At 53.1% G+C, this 21147-nt stretch overlaps 1 protein-coding gene across 1 annotated transcript in view; it reads right to left on the reverse strand.

The window, feature by feature from the left end:
• LOC141161964 (protein mono-ADP-ribosyltransferase PARP14-like) overlaps positions 1–20498 on the reverse strand; it is a 56108-nt gene extending 35610 nt beyond the window's left edge. Inside the window, exons 1-6 of the mRNA XM_073647551.1 lie at positions 20172–20498; positions 14536–14657; positions 7194–7227; positions 5970–6179; positions 4011–4247; positions 722–2985 (exon numbers count right to left, since the gene is read on the reverse strand). Of these exons, the coding sequence (XP_073503652.1) occupies positions 722–2985; positions 4011–4247; positions 5970–6179; positions 7194–7227; positions 14536–14657; positions 20172–20361 (3057 nt within the window). The 5' untranslated portion in view covers positions 20362–20498. The remainder of the gene's footprint in view (positions 1–721; positions 2986–4010; positions 4248–5969; positions 6180–7193; positions 7228–14535; positions 14658–20171) is intronic.
• Positions 20499–21147: the final 649 nt, after the last annotated feature.

Below are 21147 nucleotides of genomic sequence, written 5' to 3' on the forward strand. Positions count from 1 at the left end.
AGAAACACAGACCACAAGCGTCATTACAGGGGGCTCCCTCAATCAGACACAAGGGGTTAAAATCACTCATCCACGCAGTACAGATATGGACTGGTAATTATCCTCTCCTCCTCTGGGGGAGCTGCAGGAGAATTGAGCACTGATTGCCAGGTGCCCCTCTGATTGCTGCAGGTCGCTGGGGGTCTCAGCAGCAGAACAACCTGTGATCCCCTTGGTAAAGACTGTAAAAACTCAACCCATATCTCTGGAAGCAAAGAGGCAGGAATCAAACAAGCCACGGTCTGGCCCCTCGGACCTAGAGGAAGGGGATCTGCTCTTCACTATCCTTTTTTGTTAGAAGAGTCCTCCACAGTTAAACTGATCACAGGTTGTTCTGCTGCTGAGACCCCCAGCGACCTGCAGCAATCAGAGGGGCACCTGGCAATCAGTGCTCAATTCTCCTGCAGCTCCCCCGGAGGAGGAGAGGAGCATTACCAGTCCATATCTGTATTATTACTAATGGAGCAGCCGCAGCGGTTCTTAAGTAAACGGCATCTAAGACATATATATATATGTGTATACACGGATGTGGATGGCGGTCTGCACGTGTCACTTTCCCGGGGGTCCACCCCCAAACACCATACTGCATCTAGAATTAATATTAAGAAGACAGAAAAGTGGCGGACATGAAGATTACTCTCCACCGAGGCCCCAGGACATGGAGGGAATGAGCAGAACTTACTGTGACGTCTTGGAGAAGTCCTTCTTCCACTTTGATGATGATGTTCTGGTTGCCCATCGTCTTGCCTTCCGTGGCCCCTTGCTCTCTCCTCTGTAGCCCCGTCTCCTCGGCTCTCTTCACAGAATACCTTGGCGAGCTCTGATCTCCGAACCGTCTATTCAGAGACTTGGTGAAGGCTGCGATGGTTTCGTCTTTCGTGTCCACCAGATCGATGTTGGTAATGGAGCTGGAGCTGCCTTCACCTTCCACAAACTCTTTGATGGCCTCTACAATACTTTGTGCAGATACGTCAATAGGAAAACCGAAGATGCCGGAGCTGACCGCGGGAATGGCGATGGACTTATGACCGTGCTTGGCAGCCAGCAATAGACTCTTTTTTATCGCCTCCCGTAGACAATCCCTACATCTTTGTGGAGAGCTGGAATTCCATCTTGGCCCCACGGTGTGTATGACCTGCTTAGACGGTAGGTTTCCTGCTTCGGTGATCACCGAATCTCCAGGGAACAGGCTACCCTTCTGACGGACAATATGGTCAGAGGCCTCTTGCAGTCTAGGTCCTGCTGCGGTCAGTAACGCCATTGCCAGACCTCCAATGTGTTTCAGATCTTCATTGGCCGCATTAACAACGACATCTACAATGTGCCGGCATAAGTCTCCTCTGTACACCGAGAGGGTCACCCCCTGGGGCAGTCGTACCTGGTACAGAGCCGCATCCGGAGCACTTTCATCAGGTAGGTCATCCTCTTCCTTGTCTTTCTGTAAATAGATGACACATTTGAACTTATTCTTTGCCATTGTTACGTACAGTTCCTCATTGGACAAACAAAACTTCTTGGCCCCCGGTTTATCAATGTGCAAGGTGTCGTGATGCACAGAGGACAGGAGATTCTGCACAACAGAAGACGCTTCCTCAACATAACTCTTGGTTCCCGACAAGTTTATGTTTCTATGTTTTATTGCAACCCTCACAGAACTCTGCTTGAGACTATCCAGCACGTACTTCTTCTCCTCCATGATGAACTTCATGACTGCCATTGACTTTGCCTGGAAATTCAACTGCATTGGAGTATTGTGCTCCACAAATTCATGAATTGCTTTGTAGCCCTTGTGTACGTTGGTGGACATCCCTGCGAGCACCACATCGCTCTCAGCTCCGGAGGGGAACTCCAGGATCATGACCGTGCACGTCTCAGAATTGAAGGACTCCTGAAGATGTGATTGAAGACTTCTCCACTCCGGACTTCCAAGGATTTTCTTGGCCGTAACTGGAATTCGCTGACAGATCAGTTCTCGGTTGATTTGCTCCTCTGCGTCCATCATGTCTTTTTTGGAGTGTCCGGTCAGTTGGATGGAGTTTTCTTCCATCTCAATCAGTGCATTTATTTTGTGACGTGCAAAGAGGAGACACGAGACCTCGTCGTTGTCCGCGAACATTAAGAACTGGTGGACGTGCGGGTCCAGCTGGATGGATTTGGATTTCAGCTGCTGTTTGGCGCTCATTATCTCACACTTGGCTTGGAGAACTTCATCTCGCAGTCCGGTGAGCCTGACGTTGTGTGTGGACGGGTCGTACTCCATCTTCAGCTCTGGGACATCGGCCAGTATCTTGTCCTCCAGGCCACTGCTACGTATGATATGGTAGAGAGCGGCAGACATGGGCTCCGTCATGGTCATCACTTTACTCCTTCTCTCCACGTTTCTGTTGGTTTCCTCCACCAGTTTTCGGAACGTCTGCTCGATCTTATTCACGTCCTTCATTGTACCTGCCAGGAAGACCTTCTCGACCTCAGAGTTGGGTTTGATCAATACCCCGTCATAGGCAGCAGTGGAGATCTGATCCTTGATGTCCTCCCATGCCGATGGGTTCATTTTACAGTCTATGACTTTATATCTTGAGATGAAAAGTGAGAATTTGGCGGAGACCTCCTCAGTCCATGTGCGGCCCACCTTTGCCATAGTTCTCAGATGTGATGATAGAGAGTTGGGGAAGCACAATATGATTTCGGGGTTTGAGCAGGTTGGATCTGGCCATTTGATCTCACACATTTTTTCAGACAGGATCTTCTCCATGTTTTGCTTCAATCCTGCCTGCTTCAGTATAAATGCTAATAAGTATGGACTGATTTGGATCGGGACCGGCTCTGGTCGTATGACATGTGGTCTCTGCCTTCCATATAGTGCTATATCGAAGGTGGGGTAGTATCGGTACACAGAGATCGCCTTTTTGCCAAAGATATGTTCCTTTCCCAACACAACCTTCACAACTGTAACACAAGAAGACATAACACATGCATTAGACAGATAGGCCCGGGACGGGGGCTGCCATAGATCTTCACCAACGCTGCTCCTAACCAATAGGCTTTATTATAGAGCGCTGTATACACTGAGCTCACCCGAGGGAATATCCTCTGACCTGTTGACTAAGCAATGGGAGTCTACACATCGTCTACATGCCATCCGCCAGGAGCTACATGCTATCCGCCAGGAGCTACATGCCATCCGCCAGGAGCTACATGCCATCCGCCAGGAGCTACTGCTATAAGCCAGGAGCTACATGCCATCCGCCAGGAGCTACATGCTATCCGCCAGGAGCTACATGCCATCCGCCAGGAGCTATATGCTATCCGCCAGGAGCTACATGCCATCCGCCAGGAGCTACATGCTATCCGCCAGGAGCTACATGCCATCCGCCAGGAGCTACATGCCATCCGCCAGGAGCTACATGCTATCCGCCAGGAGCTACATGCCATCTGCCAGGAGCTATATGCCATCCGCCAGGAGCTACATGCCATCCGCCAGGAGCTACATGCCATCCGCCAGGAGCTACATGCCATCCGCCAGGAGCGGCAGCATGTGGGGTGCACGTCCGGAGAGGTCGGCACAGGAGAATATGAGTGCGAAGCTAAAACTGATCTGGTGAAGCCAAAGTGAAATCCAAAGCAAAAATAATGGGGCGTCGTAGTGGGGCGAGGTGTGGGAGAAGGGGACACACTGTACAGGAGTGCAGGTATGGTTGGGTGACACCTGTGGATGGGATGGTTGGGCGGCAGAGCTGCGTCCATGGGTCATGTAGAGGCAGCGGGTAGAGCGGATCTCCTGTGGTTTTCGGACATCAGTGATATGAATGATGATATCTCCGTGATATACTGCCATCTGTAGAGCGTGACTTTATACTATGGAATGGGGGTATAAGGACATGCAGCTCCGACCCTGTGGTCTTTACGACCCCGGTGAGGATGAAGATGACTACCCCTCTCCTACATGACAGATCAGCAGATCCATCGCTTACCTCTCGCATCGCAGAAGGTGATGACCGCGGCCTCTTCCTCCGGGATCATCACTGCTTCATGGACTGGACCTCCACCAACCTTTGAGCTCTCAAAGTAGATGATGAGGTGGTCCTCTTCTGTTTTCGGGGGTATCCCTTCAGCCCGGATGCTTTTGGTCTCCTCTAGAGGCTTAACTGTCAGTTTCTGCTGATTTACTCTGTGGTTTTTGCAGAATTTTTGGATGAAACTGAAGATGTCTGGAGAAAAGACGAAAAAAGTGAAACAACTGTAAGCGAAAAGTGGTTAATATGCTGAAAACTCTTAAAGAGAAACCATCGTCTAAAAAGTGAACTGAACAATCACCAAAATCTGCATAAATCACGAGTCTGAACGAATGTAAGAAACTCTGTAATGAATCTCATCAGAGAGATCGGCCTGCATCCCCTCGAATCAGACGCATCCTCCCCTCCCCCGCCACCTCCTGCGCTCACCCGTCCGCTGTGAGAAAGCTCAGGTCAGGACTGAGACAGCGGGTGTGATGTGACCCGGTCCGCCGTTATCCTCTTTGGAGGGGGAGGAGCAGAGAAGGAACAGACAGAATCATCCTGCAGAGCTCAGTAACAAGAGTTGTACTCACATCAGAGCTAGACTCAGATCAGCACCGCTCAGCTCTGATGTACAATGCCCTGAGCTGTACCCACATCAGAGCTAGACTCAGATCAGCACTGCTCAGCTCTGCTGTACAATGCCCTCTGCTCTGTGCTGCGCGTGTATGGGGGGATCTCTGCAGCTCCTCTCCTCCAGGCACAGAGAGAGAGGAGAGGAGAAAACTGGTGACAATGCAGGACACAAGTCACATCACTGCCGGGGCAGAGCTATTCCTCAAGTGCACACAGGACAGATTATTCTGAAAAGTAACTTGAAAGCGCAGCGACCATTTCATTTATATTTCACAAATCAAAGAAGAAGCGAAAAAAAAGCAACTTTGTAACAGATCTTACCAGAGACATCGGCTTCTATCTCCTCCAGGGATGATCTATTGCTCTATAAATGCTGTACTCACTGGTAAAGTCTTCAGGGAAGACAGATTCTCCCGTTACAGAGATAGATGACAGTTTGTGCTCATAAAGTTCTATGGAGAGGAGGAGGAGCTAAAGGGAGATACAGAGGAGGAGAAGCTAGAGGCAGATACACACAAAAGGAGGAGCTAGAGGCAGGTACAGATAGAAGGGGAGGAGCTAGAGGCAGATGAAGAGGGAAAGGAGCTAGGGGCAGATACAGAAGAGGAGGAGCTAAGGGCAGATACAGAGGGGGGAGCTAGAGACAGATATAGAGGGGGAAGAGCTAGAGAGAGATACAGAGAAGAGGAGGAGCTAGAGGAAGATACAGAGAAGAGGAGGAGCTAGAGGAAGATACAGAGAAGAGGAGGAGCTAGAGGTAGATACACAGAGGATGAGCTAGAGGCAGGTACAGAGGGGGAGGAGCTAGAGGCAGATACAGAGGGGGAGGAACTAGAGGCATATACAGAGGGGAGGAGCTAGAAGCAGGTACAGAGAGGGAGGAGCTAGAGGAAGGTACAGACAGATGAGGAGGAGCTAGAGGCAGATACAGAGAAGAGGAGGAGGAGCTAGAGGCAGGTACAGAGGGGGAGGAGCTAGAGGCAGGTAGAGAGGGAGGAGCTAGAGGAAGGTACAGAGAGGGAGGAGCTAGAGGAAGGTACAGACAGATGAGGAGAAGATGACTAATCTTCAGGGGTCTCAGGTCTCCTTCCTGCAATCACGAGGACTAGTCAGGAGGAGAAGCTTTAGGGTATTCTATATAAGGGTGGGATGAGGGGGGCGATTGTCACCGATGATGAACGCCACATGGCCCCAGGACATTGACCCCCATGAGCTGGATGGGGCCCAGAGCTCCCGCTGATCTGGGCCCGCTCCGTGTTATACATGAAGACATCTTACAAGACATAATTTGGATGTTACCGATGTCGCAGGTGAAGGTGATGACGGCCGAGTGGTTCTCAGGGATTCTCTCCAGATAAAAGTCGGAGTCGTCACTCCTGTCACTGATATTCTCTACGAGCATGGACAGCATCTCCGAGGGGCAGGAGTCCGGGACGTTCTCGATCAGAACCATGTTGGAGAGGAGCTGCTCTCTTGGATTGCTCGGATCATTTCGTGAGACCTTGGCAGCTGTTATAAAAGACATAACACTCATATACTCAAGTGTGACCAAGCTGTACCCTGTGAGCCCCTCACATCAGCCCGAGGCCTGAAGATGAGCTCCAAACTATCCGCCAATAGCCATTACACTGTGTGTTACTGGAGGGAAGAAGTAAAGTAGTGAGAGAAAACAACCCAAGCAGGAGATAACGAACCCCGAACCCCACCTCTACATCAGCCTAGGACCGCCATCTACATCATCCCAGGACCCCACATCTACATCATCCCATGACCCCACATCTACATCATCCCAGGACCCCACATCTACCTCAGCACGAGACCCTACAGCTACATCATCCCAGGACCCCAAATCTACATCAGCCCAGGACCCCACATCTACATCAGCCCAGGACCCCACATCTACATCAGCCCAGGACCCCACATCTACATCAGCCCAGGACCCCACATCTACATCAGCCCAGGACCCCACATCTACATCAGCCCAGGACCCCACATCTACATCAGCCCAGGACCCCACATCTACATCAGCCCAGGACCCCACATCTACATTAGCCCTAGACCCTACAACTACATCACCCCAGGATCTTTTATCTACATCAGCCCAAGATCCTACAACTACATCAGCTCAGGACCCCACATCTACATCAGCCCAGGACCCCACGTCTACATGACCCCGGGACCCCATATCTACATCAGCCTGGAAATCCACATCCACATAAGCCCGGGACCCCCCATCTACATCAGCCCGAGACCCTACAACTACATCACCGCAATACCCCACATCTACATCACCCCAGAACCTCCATCTACATCAGCCTGGCACCCCACATCTACATCACCCCCAGAACCCCACATCTATATCACTCCAGGACCGTACATCTACATCAGCCCAGGACCCCACATCTACATCAGCCCGGGACCCCACATCTACATCACTCCCAGGTCCCCATATTTACATCAGCCCGAGACCCTACATCTACATCAGCCTCGGACCTCCCATCTTCAATCATCAGTAGTGATTACCTGGACTTTGTGTCGATTCGTCTTCTCCCGATTTCTGTAAGAAAAGGTCAGAGTGACGATCAGAGCTGGTGGTTGATTTCTCTTCTTTCATTTTTCAGTTTTTTTCAGTTACAGAAAAGGGTTAATTATTGTGCATCCAATCAGTTGACAATAAGAATTTTCTGTGTCCTGTCCTGTAGTGGTCGCAGAGGGCCGCGATGGGGATGGACTTTAAGGTGTCTGGCCCGCAGGTGCTTCTGGATGCACCCAGTACAGTGAAATCAAACTGATGCCTAAATGCCAGCGACATGTGAGGGCTGAACGCCGGCGACACGTGAGGGCTGAACGCCGGCGACACGTGAGGGCTGAACGCCGGCGACACGTGAGGGCTGAACGCCGGCGACACGTGAGGGCTGAACGCCGGCGACATGTGAGGGCTGAACGCCAGCAACATGTGAGGGCTGAACGTCGGCAACATGTGAGGGCTGAACGTCGGCAACAAGCGAGGGCTGAACGCCAGCGACACGCGAGGGCTGAATGCCAGCGACACGCGAGGGCTGAATGCCAGAGACGCGCGAGGGCTGAATGCCAGAGACACGCGAGGGCTGAATGCCAGAGACACGCGAGGGCTGAATGCCAGAGACACGTGAGGGCTGAATGCCAGAGACACGCGAGGGCTGAATGCCAGAGACACGCGAGGGCTGAATGCCAGAGACACGCGAGGGCTGAATGCCAGAGACACGCGAGGGCTGAATGCCAGAGACACGCTAGGGCTGAATGCCAGAGACAAGCGAGGGCTGAATGCCAGAGACACGCGAGGGCTGAATGACAGAGACAAGTGAAGGCTGAACGTCGGCAACATGTGAGGGCTGAACGCCGGCAATACATGAGGGCTGAACGCCGGCAACACATGAGGGCTGAACGGTTGTGAGAAGCAAGGGTTGAATGTCTACGAAACATGAGGGCTGAACACCGGGATGAACGCCATAGAGATGCGAGGGGTGAACGCCGGCAACACATGAGGGCTGAATGCGTGTGACAGGTGAGGGTTGAACACCTACAAAACACGAGGGCTGAACGCTAGTGACATGTGAGAGCTGAACGCCTGCGACACGTGAGAGCTTAACCCCTGCGACATGCGAGGGCTGAATGCCAGCGACATGTGAGGGCTGAACATCAGTGGTATCTGAAAGCAGAACGCCTGCTACACGAGAGGGCAGTGTGCCACCAACACGTGAGGGCAGTGTGCCAGTAACACGTGAGGGCAGTGTGCCAGTAACACATGAGGGCTGAGTGCCAGCGATACGCGAGGGCTAAATGCCAGTGATATGTGAGGGCTAAATGCCAGCGACATATGAGGGCAGAATGTCAGACACACGTGAGGGCTGAACGCCAGCGATATTCGAGAACTGAATGCCAGCGACATGTGAGGGCTGAACGCCAGACGCGCACGAGGGCTGAATGTCAGAGACACGCGAGGGCTGAACGCCGGTGACACGTGTGGGCTGAACGCATGCGGCAAGTGAGGGCTAAACGCCTAAGAAACATGAGGGCGGAGCACCGGCGACATATGAGGGTTGCACATTGCCAATATGTGAGGCATGAACGCCGGCAACACACGAGGGCTGAACACCGGAGACACCACTTCACACTACTACGAGGAGTGCTGCGCCCCAAGTGATGGCTCACCCGAATGCTCACTGTCGCCATGGCTACACCATTGAGCCGGCACTGGGGAGACTATTGCAGTTTGCGTCTGAGATTGATGATAAGATAAAATCTATCCTAGTTGTGAAAATCATCAGAATAATGATGGCACTTTGAGAAAGATGGTCTACGGGAAGGAGACTGTCCCCTGAGGCTGGAGAGGGCTCATCTGGCTGCTCAGGGTGGCCCTGGTAGTTTTTACACTTCTGCATGAAGGCATGTAATAATGTTACGTTAAAACCAAGCACTGTTTTTCTTATGAAATTCTCAATAAGTTTGATGTGTCACATGACACCCATTGAAAAAAATAAAGTTGGATCCAAAATACTAATGTGCCACAAACAGGAAGAATATATACACAGACACTCCGGTGCGGTCACCCCCAAGCTTCCCGATAACCTACAAAAAAACTAGCTGCCACACCAATCGTTTATGCTGGCCAAATTGGACACATATCTTCACCCCTGGAGGTCCCAGGAAGGAGATATTATTGTCAAGTTTCCTATCATGAGCTTACCTTTATATAGATAGGAAACATGGCATGGATAACATCATCCATTTGATGATATTTAATTTGAAGGTGTTATGATCACTGCCCAGTGACGTAAGACAATGCGACACTGACCGCAGCACGGCGAGCATTTCACGCGGTGTCAGGGGGTCCTTGTGAGGTCTGAAGTAGAAGCCTTTTAGAATAACGAATAAGAATTGAGCTGATAATATGTAAGTGCTACTAACTAATGGTTTGGTATACAAATGCGAAATGCTAAATGTATTCCCAATAACAATTACTGGAAAATGCAGAGGACGGTTCTCATAGAAAGGTGAATCCTATTGAGAAATTACCAATATCCAGACGTCCGCTATAGGTTTGCTTCATATAGTTATTATCACTCTGCTGAGAGCTGATGACAGACGAGAGATGATCGTGGAGGGCAAGAAGCTTGATGTAACTGAATATAAGGGCGTTCGGTAATGTCGATAGGGAGTCGGCTGTGACTACTTAAGGCGCTATCGCCTTATTCCTCAACGACGCATTTTCACGGCGCTGAGGATTAAGTACCCCTCACTGCTGCCGCAAAAATGCGTTATGGCAGTCATTAAAGCTGAAATTTAACAACATTTTATAATTATTCTTTTATATACTTCTTCTTGTTCAGTGTTTTATGTTCACTAAATACATTTAAAATATTCTAATTTAAAAAAAATAAAAAACAAAAAATTTTTGTACGTTATATCGTATTATTATGCTTAGTGGGACTAACGTACGGTATCTTTCCGTTTTTTCCTTTCTCCCAAGAACTCTATAATTAGTATTTACTACTAAATGTCCTGAGTAATTTGGGAGGATTTGTTGAACTTTCAGGGAAGTAGGCGGAGTTATGTGCCTATAAAGAGCTTCCTGTTTCATCTTGAGCCTATACTCTGACAAAGGGGGACTGAGTATTCCCCGAAACGCGTTGTCTTCTTTTTGGCCTTACAGACTCCCTGTATTTAGTGACGTTGGTCAGGGACACTACCGGCCGGAGCGCCCCCCGGCTCTGCTACGCCTCCGACCTCCCATGTGCTCACCCGCAGCCCACGCAAGAACCAGCACAGGATCTGCGGATGTCACTAAGCACTCCTGCGGCTTGTAACCACCCGCTGCCCACTAGTGGACGCCAAACCCTGATGTGGAACAAGTAACTTCATGGCCGACCACGTGTCTACATGACCAGCACATGGACGCTACCTCTACCCACTGCCGACTACAGGAGGCAAGCATCAGGAGCAAGTAAGTAACTTCATGGCCGACCACGTGTCTACATGACCAGCACATGGACGCTACCTCTACCCACTGCCGACTACAGGAGGCAAGCCTCGGGAGCAAGTAAGTAACTTCATGGCCGACCACGTGTCTACATGACCAGCACATGGACGCTACCTCTACCCACTGCCGACTACAGGAGGCAAGCATCAGGAGCAAGTAAGTAACTTCATGGCCGACCACGTGTCTACATGACCAGCACATGGACGCTACCTCTACCCACTGCCGACTACAGGAGGCAAGCCTCGGGAGCAAGTAAGTAACTTCATGGCCAACCACATGTCTACATGACCAGCACATGGACGCTACCTCTACCCACTGCCGACTACAGGAGGCAAGCCTCGAGAGCAAGTAAGTAACTTTATGGACGACCACGTGTCTACATGACCAGCACATGGACGCTACCTCTACCCACTGCCGACTACAGGAGGCAAGCCTCGGGAGCAAGTAAGTAACTTCATGGCCGACCACGTGTCTACATGACCAGCACATGGACGCTACCTCTACCCACTGCCGACTACAGGAGGCAAGTCTCGGGAGCAAGTAAGTAACTTCATGGCCAACCACGTGTCTACATGACCAGCACATGGACGCTACCTCTACCCACTGCCGACTACAGGAGGCAAGCCTCGGGAGCAAGTAAGTAACTTCATGGCCGACCACGTGTCTACATGACCAGCACATGGACGCTATCTCTACCCACTGCCGACTACAGGATGCAAGTGTGGCGCCCCTGCGGGTTCAGTCGCCACAGAGGTACTGCATCTCACCCAGAGGTGTGGTATCTCACTCTCAGTTAAGGATGGAGTACTGCCCGGGACCCTAACACCGGCATCCAACACACCACACTTCAGAGGGCAGGGTGAGATTGCTCCTACGGGAGAGCACAGTCCCTGGACCCTGGCTGGAGGGGGGGAACCTAGTGAGGGGGAACCATGTAGTGGGTGTGGGTGGAGGACGTAGATTAGGGGAGCACTTGTGAGGGAGTGATAAAAAAAGGGGAACCATCTTGGGAGATGAGGTCAGTTCAGTTCAGTCAGAGGAGGAGAAGTGAGGAGCTCTGCTCCAGAGCGGGCCTAGTGAGAGGCCCAGGACTGAGAGAGGAAAGGGAGCAGGAGAAAGGCTCCAGGAACAGTAGGGATCCCAGGGGTACGGGCAGTGCTGGAGACCACCAGTGCGCCCGAATCTGCCAGGCGGTGGAGGGATCAAGCTGCAGCGGGGACCGGCCCCTAAACTAGTGGAGAACTACAAGGCTCAGCTAGGAACCGGAGGCTGCTGTACTTGCAAGGTGCAGTGGCCACAACCGCAATTATATCGCCGAAAAGGTGGCCACAGAGGGTCCAGGGGACTGCAGGTCGCCCGACAAGACCTGAGGCTACCGGATTGGGACACTGATTGTGAGGTGCAGGGCAGGAGGGCGAGAGTCAGCGCAGGAAGACGACTGAGGAAGGCACACAGAAAGGGGTCCTGTCAGGCACTCTTGAATTACCTGAGGGATTGCTGAACCCCGGCCTGGTGAACGCAGCACGACGTGGGAGGCTGTAAGCTGGACAGTGCAACCTGAGGAACTTAACAACTGTGAGTAAACTCGGAAGACTGCACCCCACTGTCTCTGTGAAGTTATTATCTGCGCCATCAACCCCTGCACTACAACGCCCAGCATCACCTATATCATCTACACTGCCCTGGAGCTAAGCTCTACCTGTGGAGAGCTGAACCAACTCTGCTGCAGTAACATCCGCTCCAGAGGATCTGCTCCGCAGCGGTGGCACCCTTTAGCCGCATAACACAGGTGGAGTCACGAACTATATATATATAAAACTATAAATCCCCTGTAAATATTCCCCTTTTTACTGACCGCCCTGGGTCACGGACCGGGTCACCGCCACTGTGACATCTCCCCTAGCAAAGACCGGCCCGGCATCGGGTACCCCACGGCCCAGGGGGCGCGTCACAAGTAAGTAGTCACAGCTGACTCCCTGTCAGCAATATCCGGACATTACTGAACGCCCTTATATTCAGTTCCATCACGCTTCTTGCCCTCCGTGATCATCTCTCGTCTGTCATCAGCTCTCAGCAGAGTGATAATAACTATATGAAGCAAACCTATAGCGGACGTCTGGATATTGGTAATTTCTCAATAGGATTCACCTTTGTATGAGAACCGTCCTTGATCGTATTTGTTTTCATTCGCAGATTTGCACACGACCTCCATATCTGTCCGCAGCTTCTTCTCTAGTAACCCTTCTGTCCTCATCTTACGGACACTTGTGAAAGAAACTTCTTTAAGTTTGATAGAAGTTCAGATTCATGGGATAAACCCCTCGTTCCGCGAAGCTTTAATCTCGGGGATTTGCCATCCCGATTTAATATCAGTAAATAGCAGTAGAGAGCGGAGCCGCAACACCGTACAACCTCCATACAGTGCTGAAATAATACCGCTATACAGTACTGAAGTAATATAACCAAAGAGCTCTCCAGTCAGAGAACCACACACTGGTCAAATAATACCACCATACAGTGCTGACATAATACTACTACCACACTTTGGTGTTCTCATAACACTACCATATAGTGCTCAAATAATATCATCAAAGAGTCCTGAAACAATAACACCGCACACTGAATTCATAATACCATCATACAGCGAAGAAATAGTATCACCATATAGATCTCAAAATATACCATCATACATTGCTCAAATAATACCACCATACAGTACTAAAATAATATTACCTTGAAGTATTCAAATAATACGACCAAGATGTGCTCTAAATTATATGATGATATAGTGTTCAACTAAAACTACCATACAGTGCTCAAATATAATCATCATTCAGTGCCGAAATAATACTTCCATACAGTACCATGCAGTGCTCAAATAATACCACTATACAGTACCATGCAGAGCTCTAATAAAACTGTCATGCAGTGATAAAATACTACAATACAGTGCCCAAACAATACCACCACAAAGTGGTCAAATAATACCACCGTATTTTACCACATGGTGTCTAAATAATACAATACGGTGCTCAAACAATACCACCAATCAGTACCATACAAAGCAAAATGCATGCCTGCTTACACTAATCAAATGATACCAATATACAATGCTCAAATAATACCATTATGCCATGATCATATTACACTACCATACAACCCATAAATAATATCACCATAGTGTCAAAATAATACTCCATACAGTGCTCAAATAATACAATTCAGTGGTCAAATAATACCACCATATTGTACCATACAGTGTCCAAGTAATACCACCATACATTACTACACAGTGCAAGTATACAATACCACCTTACACTGATGAAATACAGCCATAAAGTACCATAACATGTAGAAATAATACCACCTTACAATGCTCAAATGATACTACCATAGAGTGCTGAAATAAAACCCCCATACAGTTCTCCTATCAAAGCACTATACAGTACAGCAATACTATCATAAAGTGCTCAAACAAGCCCAACATACAGCGAACAGATGCCACCGCCACCTGTGAGCCCACCCTACGGGGGAGTGTGGGTGGGGTCACATTGTTCTGTGGCTGGATCAGTGATGGCGGTAATTGGGGGGTGGTTCTTTATTACATGCCTCGTGCCCCCTAACCTCCCTACTTGCATTTGCCGCCAGTATCTCTACTATCTTTTTCTAGGCCCGTCCAGAGACTCGGCTTGTGCCGCAGCCATTATGGGGCGGTGACCGACACGTTGTCCCATCTGCTCTCCGTTTTATTGCTTGTTTTTTATCAGTTTCGCACTGAACATGGAAGAACATGGTACAGCGTCCCCTGTCCAGGTGATAGATACCGCCACTCCCTGCTGCACTTACCGCTGACTCTTTCTGCGCCGTGCTGCCGCTCACTGCCACCACCGCCACCACATCCAGCTTCAGCTTCTTACCACCCGGTAGATTCAGCTCATGAGTTTCCTTCTGTAATACCTGGTCCCGCACTGAAAAACATAGTAACATTATAGTGCAGCACGAGTAATAAATAATACTACCGTAATAATACACAATGACAGCAAACTGTTGGAGATAATGGAAACATCATAGCAAAATGGTACTGTAGTAATATACCAATATGATACTGCCTCATCTGTGACCCCGGGCACTTACCCTCCTCCTCTCTGACCCCGGGCACATACCCTCCTCCTCTCTGACCCCAGGCACTTACCCTCCTCCTCTCTGACCCCAGGCACTTACCCTCCTCCTCCTCTCTGACCCCGCACACTTACCCTCCTCCTCTCTGACCCCGCACACTTACCCTCCTCCTCTCTGACCCCGGGCACTTACCCTCCTCCTCTCTGACCCCGGGCACTTACCCTCCTCCTCTCTGACCCCGGGCACTTACCTTCCTCCTCTCTGACCCCGGGCACTTACCCTCCTCCTCTCTGACCCCGAGCACATACCCTCCTCCTCTCTGACCCCAGGCACTTACCCTCCTCCTCTCTGACCCCAGGCACTTACCTTCCTCCTCTCTGACCCCGGGCACTTACCCTCCTCCTCTCTGACCCTGAGCACATACCCTCCTCCTCTCTGACCCCAGGCACTTACCCTCCTCCTCCTCTCTAACCCCGCACACTTACCCTCCTCCACTCTGACCCCGTACACTTACCCTCCTCCTCTCTGACCCCGCACACTTACCGTCCTCCTCTCTGACCCCGCACACTTACCCTCCTCCTCTCTGACCCCGTACACTTACCCTCCTCCTCTCTGACCCCGTACACTTACCCTCCTCCTCTCTGACCCCGTACACTTACCCTCCTCCTCTCTGACCCCGGGCACTTACCCTCCTCCTCTCTGATCCCGCGCACTTACCCTCCTCCTCTCTGACCCCGTACACTTACCCTCCTCCTCTCTGACCCCGCGCACATACCCTCCTCCTCTCTAACCCCGCACACTTACCCTCCTCCTCTCTGACCCCGTACACTTACCCTCCTCCTCTCTGACCCCGCGCACATACCCTCCTCCTCTCTAACCCCGTACACTTACCCTCCTCCTCTCTGACCCCGCACACTTACCCTCCTCCTCTCTGACCCCGGGCACTTACCCTCCTCCTCTTTGACCCCGCGCACTTACCCTCCTCCTCTCTGACCCAGCGCACTTACCCTCCTCCTCTCTGACCCCGCGCACTTACCATCCTCCTCACTGACCCCGCACACTTACCCTCCTCCTCTCTGACCCCGCACACTTACCCTCCTCCTCTCTGACCCCGAGCACTTATCCTCTTCCTCTCTGACCCCGGACACTTACCCTCCTCCTCTCTGACCCCGCGCACTTACCCTCCTCCTCTCTGACCCCGCGCACTTACCCTCCTCCTCTCTGACCCCGGGCACATACCCTCCTCCTCTCTGACCCCGCACACTTACCCTCCTCCTCTCTGACCCCGGGTACATACCCTCCTCCTCACTGACACCGAGCACTTACCCTCCTCTTCCTCTCTGACCCCGGGCACATACCCTCCTCCTCTTTGACCCCGAGCACTTACCCTCCTCCTCTCTGACCCCGGGCACTTACCCTCCTCCTCTCTGACCCCGGACACTTACCCTCCTCCTCTCTGACCCCGGGCACTTATCCTCCTCCTCTCTGACCCCGAGCACTTACCCTCCTCCTCTCTGACCCCGAGCACATACCCTCCTCCTCTCTGACCCCGCGCACTTACCCTCCTCCTCTTTGACCCCGCGCACTTACCCTCCTCCTCTCTGACCCCGAGCACTTACCCTCCTCCTCTCTGACCCCGCGCACTTACCCTCCTCCTCTCTGACCCGGGTACATACCCTCCTCCTCACTGACCCCAAGCACATACCCTCCTCCTCTCTGACCCCGGGCACATACCCTCCTCCTCTCTGACCCCGGGCACTTACCCTCCTCCTCTCTGACCCCGAGCACTTACCCTCTTCCTCTCTGACCCCGGACACTTACCCTCCTCCTCTCTGACCCCGCGCACTTGCCCTCCTCCTCTCTGACCCCGCGCACTTACCCTCCTCCTCTCTGACCCCGCACACTTACCCTCCTCCTCTCTGACCCCGGGTACATACCCTCCTCCTCTCTGACCCCGCACACTTATCCTCCTCCTCTCTGACCCCGAGCACTTACCCTCTTCCTCTCTGACCCCGAGCACTTACCCTCCTCCTCTCTGACCCCGCGCACTTACCCTCCTCCTCTCTGACCCGGGTACATACCCTCCTCCTCACTGACCCCAAGCACATACCCTCCTCCTCTCTGACCCCGGGCACATACCCTCCTCCTCTCTGACCCCGGGCACTTACCCTCCTCCTCTCTGACCCCGAGCACTTACCCTCTTCCTCTCTGACCCCGGACACTTACCCTCCTCCTCTCTGACCCCGCGCACTTGCCCTCCTCCTCTCTGACCCCGCGCACTTACCCTCCTCCTCTCTGACCCCGCACACTTACCCTCCTCCTCTCTGACCCCGGGTACATACCCTCCTCCTCTCTGACCCCGCACACTTATCCTCCTCCTCTCTGACCCCGAGCACTTACCCTCTTCCTCTCTGACCCCGGACACTTACCCTCCTCCTCTCTGACCCCGCGCACTTGCCCTCCTCCTCTCTGACCCCAGGTACATACCCTCCTCCTCTCTGACCCCGCACACTTATCCTCCTCCTCTCTGACCCCGAGCACTTACCCTCTTCCTCTCTGACCCCGGACACTTACCCTCCTCCTCTCTGACCCCGGGTACATACCCTCCTCCTCTCTGACCCCGGGCTCATACCCTCCTCCTCACTGACCCCGAGCACTTACCCTCCTCTTCCTCTCTGACCCCGGGCACATACCCTCCTCCTCTCTGACCCCGGGCACATACCCTCCTCCTCTCTGACCCCAGACACTTACCCTCCTCCTCTCTGACCCCGAGCACTTACCCTCCTCCTCTCTGACCCCGGGCACTTATCCTCCTCCTCTCTGACCCCGAGCACATACCCTCCTCCTCTCTGACCCCGGGCACATACCCTCCTCCTCTCTGACCCCGAGCACTTACCCTCCTCCTCTCTGACCCCGGGCACTTACCCTCCTCCTCTCTGACCCCGGGCACTTACCCTCCTCCTCTCTGACCCCGGGCACTTACCCTCCTCCTCTCTGACCCCGGGCACTTACCCTCCTCCTCTCTGACCCAGCGCACTTACCCTCCTCCTCTCTGACCCAGCGCACTTACCCTCCTCCTCTCTGACCCAGCGCACTTACCCTCCTCCTCTCTGACCCAGCGCACTTACCCTCCTCCTCTCTGACCCCGAGCACTTACCCTCCTCCTCTCTGACCCCGGGCACTTACCCTCCTCCTCTCTGACCCCGAGCACTTACCCTCCTCCTCTCTGACCCCGGGCACTTACCCTCCTCCTCTCTGACCCCGGGCACTTACCCTCCTCCTCTCTGACCCCGAGCACTTACCCTCCTCCTCTCTGACCCCGGGCACTTACCCTCCTCCTCTCTGACCCCGAGCACTTACCCTCCTCCTCTCTGACCCCGCGCACTTACCCTCCTCCTCTTTGACCCCGCGCACTTACCCTCCTCCTCTCTGACCCCGAGCACTTACCCTCCTCCTCTCTGACCCCGCGCACTTACCCTCCTCCTCTCTGACCCCGGGCACTTATCCTCCTCCTCTCTGACCCGGGTACATACCCTCCTCCTCACTGACCCCAAGCACATACCCTCCTCCTCTCTGACCCCGGGCACATACCCTCCTCCTCTCTGACCCCGGGCACTTACCCTCCTCCTCTCTGACCCCGAGCACTTACCCTCTTCCTCTCTGACCCCGGACACTTACCCTCCTCCTCTCTGACCCCGCGCACTTGCCCTCCTCCTCTCTGACCCCACGCACTTACCCTCCTCCTCTCTGACCCCGCACACTTACCCTCCTCCTCTCTGACCCCGGGTACATACCCTCCTCCTCTCTGACCCCGCACACTTATCCTCCTCCTCTCTGACCCCGAGCACTTACCCTCTTCCTCTCTGACCCCGGACACTTACCCTCCTCCTCTCTGACCCCGCGCACTTGCCCTCCTCCTCTCTGACCCCAGGTACATACCCTCCTCCTCTCTGACCCCGCACACTTATCCTCCTCCTCTCTGACCCCGAGCACTTACCCTCTTCCTCTCTGACCCCGGACACTTACCCTCCTCCTCTCTGACCCCGCGCACTTGCCCTCCTCCTCTCTGACCCCGCGCACTTACCCTCCTCCTCTCTGACCCCGCACACTTACCCGCCTCCTCTCTGACCCCGGGTACATACCCTCCTCCTCTCTGACCCCGGGCTCATACCCTCCTCCTCACTGACCCCGAGCACTTACCCTCCTCTTCCTCTCTGACCCCGGGCACATACCCTCCTCCTCTCTGACCCCGGGCACATACCCTCCTCCTCTCTGACCCCAGACACTTACCCTCCTCCTCTCTGACCCCGAGCACTTACCCTCCTCCTCTCTGACCCCGGGCACTTATCCTCCTCCTCTCTGACCCCGGGCACATACCCTCCTCCTCTCTGACCCCGAGCACTTACCCTCCTCCTCTCTGACCCCGGGCACTTACCCTCCTCCTCTCTGACCCCGAGCACTTACCCTCCTCCTCTCTGACCCCGGGCACTTACCCTCCTCCTCTCTGACCCCGAGCACTTACCCTCCTCCTCTCTGACCCCGGGCACTTACCCTCCTCCTCTCTGACCCCGGGCACTTACCCTCCTCCTCTCTGACCCCGGGCACTTACCCTCCTCCTCTCTGACCCCGGGCACTTACCCTCCTCCTCTCTGACCCCGAGCACTTACCCTCCTCCTCTCTGACCCCGGGCACTTACCCTCCTCCTCTCTGACCCCGGGCACTTACCCTCCTCCTCTCTGACCCCGAGCACTTACCCTCCTCCTCTCTGACCCCGGGCACTTACCCTCCTCCTCTCTGACCCCGAGCACTTACCCTCCTCCTCTCTGACCCCGGGCACTTACCCTCCTCCTCTCTGACCCCGGGCACTTACCCTCCTCCTCTCTGACCCCGGGCACTTACCCTCCTCCTCTCTGACCCCGAGCACTTACCCTCCTCCTCTCTGACCCCGGGCACTTACCCTCCTCCTCTCTGACCCCGAGCACTTACCCTCCTCCTCTCTGACCCCGGGCACTTACCCTCCTCCTCTCTGACCCCGGGCACTTACCCTCCTCCTCTCTGACCCCGGGCACTTACCCTCCTCCTCTCTGACCCCGAGCACTTACCCCCCTCCTCTCTGACCCCGGGCACTTACCCTCCTCCTCTCTGACCCCGAGCACTTACCCTCCTCCTCTCTGACCCCGGGCACATACCCTCCTCCTCTCTGACCCCGGGCACATACCCTCCTCCTCTCTGACCCCGGGCACTTACCCTCCTCCTCTCTGACCTCGGGCACATACCCTCCTCCTCTCTGACCCCGGGCACATACCCTCCTCCTCTCTGACCCCGGGCACTTACCCTCCTCCTCTCTGACCCCGGGCACTTACCCTCCTCCTCTCTGAAGTGTATCAGAATATACCCCCGGCCGCCGTCCTCCTCTCGAATCTCACATTCTCCTCCATTAGACTTCTTCTTACTCTGGAAATGCAGCAGAAGTTTGTTCTTCACTTGCTTTAGGCGGCTGGGGCCCTCGTCCCACTTAAGGGCCACAGGGAACTGGTAGGAGGGGTCCTCCATGGGGCTTGGAGTGATGGCAGGATCAGGAATAATGAAGCTCCAGGTTCAGTATCTGCGGCAGGATCAGGAAACTCCCGGCTGCTCTTTCACTTTCATTTCTGGTAAAACATCGTGGTCTCCACCCTCTGAAGCTCAGGCCTCCAGGCCGGGCTCCCCGCCCCCCACTGCCACACGCAGGGCCGGCTCCAGGCCAGAGAGCCTCAGTGGCCCCATTAACACGTACAACGATTCATGATGCACGAGAAATATATATATATATATATATATATATATATATATATATATATAGTACAAGGCCAAAGATGTCACTTCTTACATTACACGAGCGATATCTATAGTAAATTCCACAATAACTCAGAAAGCGGCGACTCCTCACAGTGCACAGGGCAGACCAGACAATATAGTCCTCCATATAGTATTATAGCCCCACATAGTCCTCCATACAGTATAATGGGCCCCACATAGTCCTCCATACAGTATAATGACCCCACATAGTCCTCCATACAGTATAATGACCCCACATAGTCCTCCATACAGTATAATGACCCCACATAGTCCTCCATACAGTATAATGGCCCCACATAGTCCTTCATACAGTATAATGGGCCCCACATAGTCCTCCATACAGTATAATGACCCCACATAGTCCTCCATACAGTATAATGGCCACAACATAGTCCTCTATACAGTATAATGACCCCACATAGTCCTCCATACAGTATAATGACCCCACATAGTCCTCCATACAGTATAATGGCCCTACATAGTCATCCATACAGTATAATG

Source organism: Phyllobates terribilis, unplaced genomic scaffold (assembly GCF_046119375.1).
Source record: "Phyllobates terribilis strain yellow unplaced genomic scaffold, ASM4611937v1 Scaffold_9__5_contigs__length_417890890, whole genome shotgun sequence".
Classification (NCBI taxonomy): Eukaryota; Metazoa; Chordata; class Amphibia; order Anura; family Dendrobatidae; genus Phyllobates; species Phyllobates terribilis.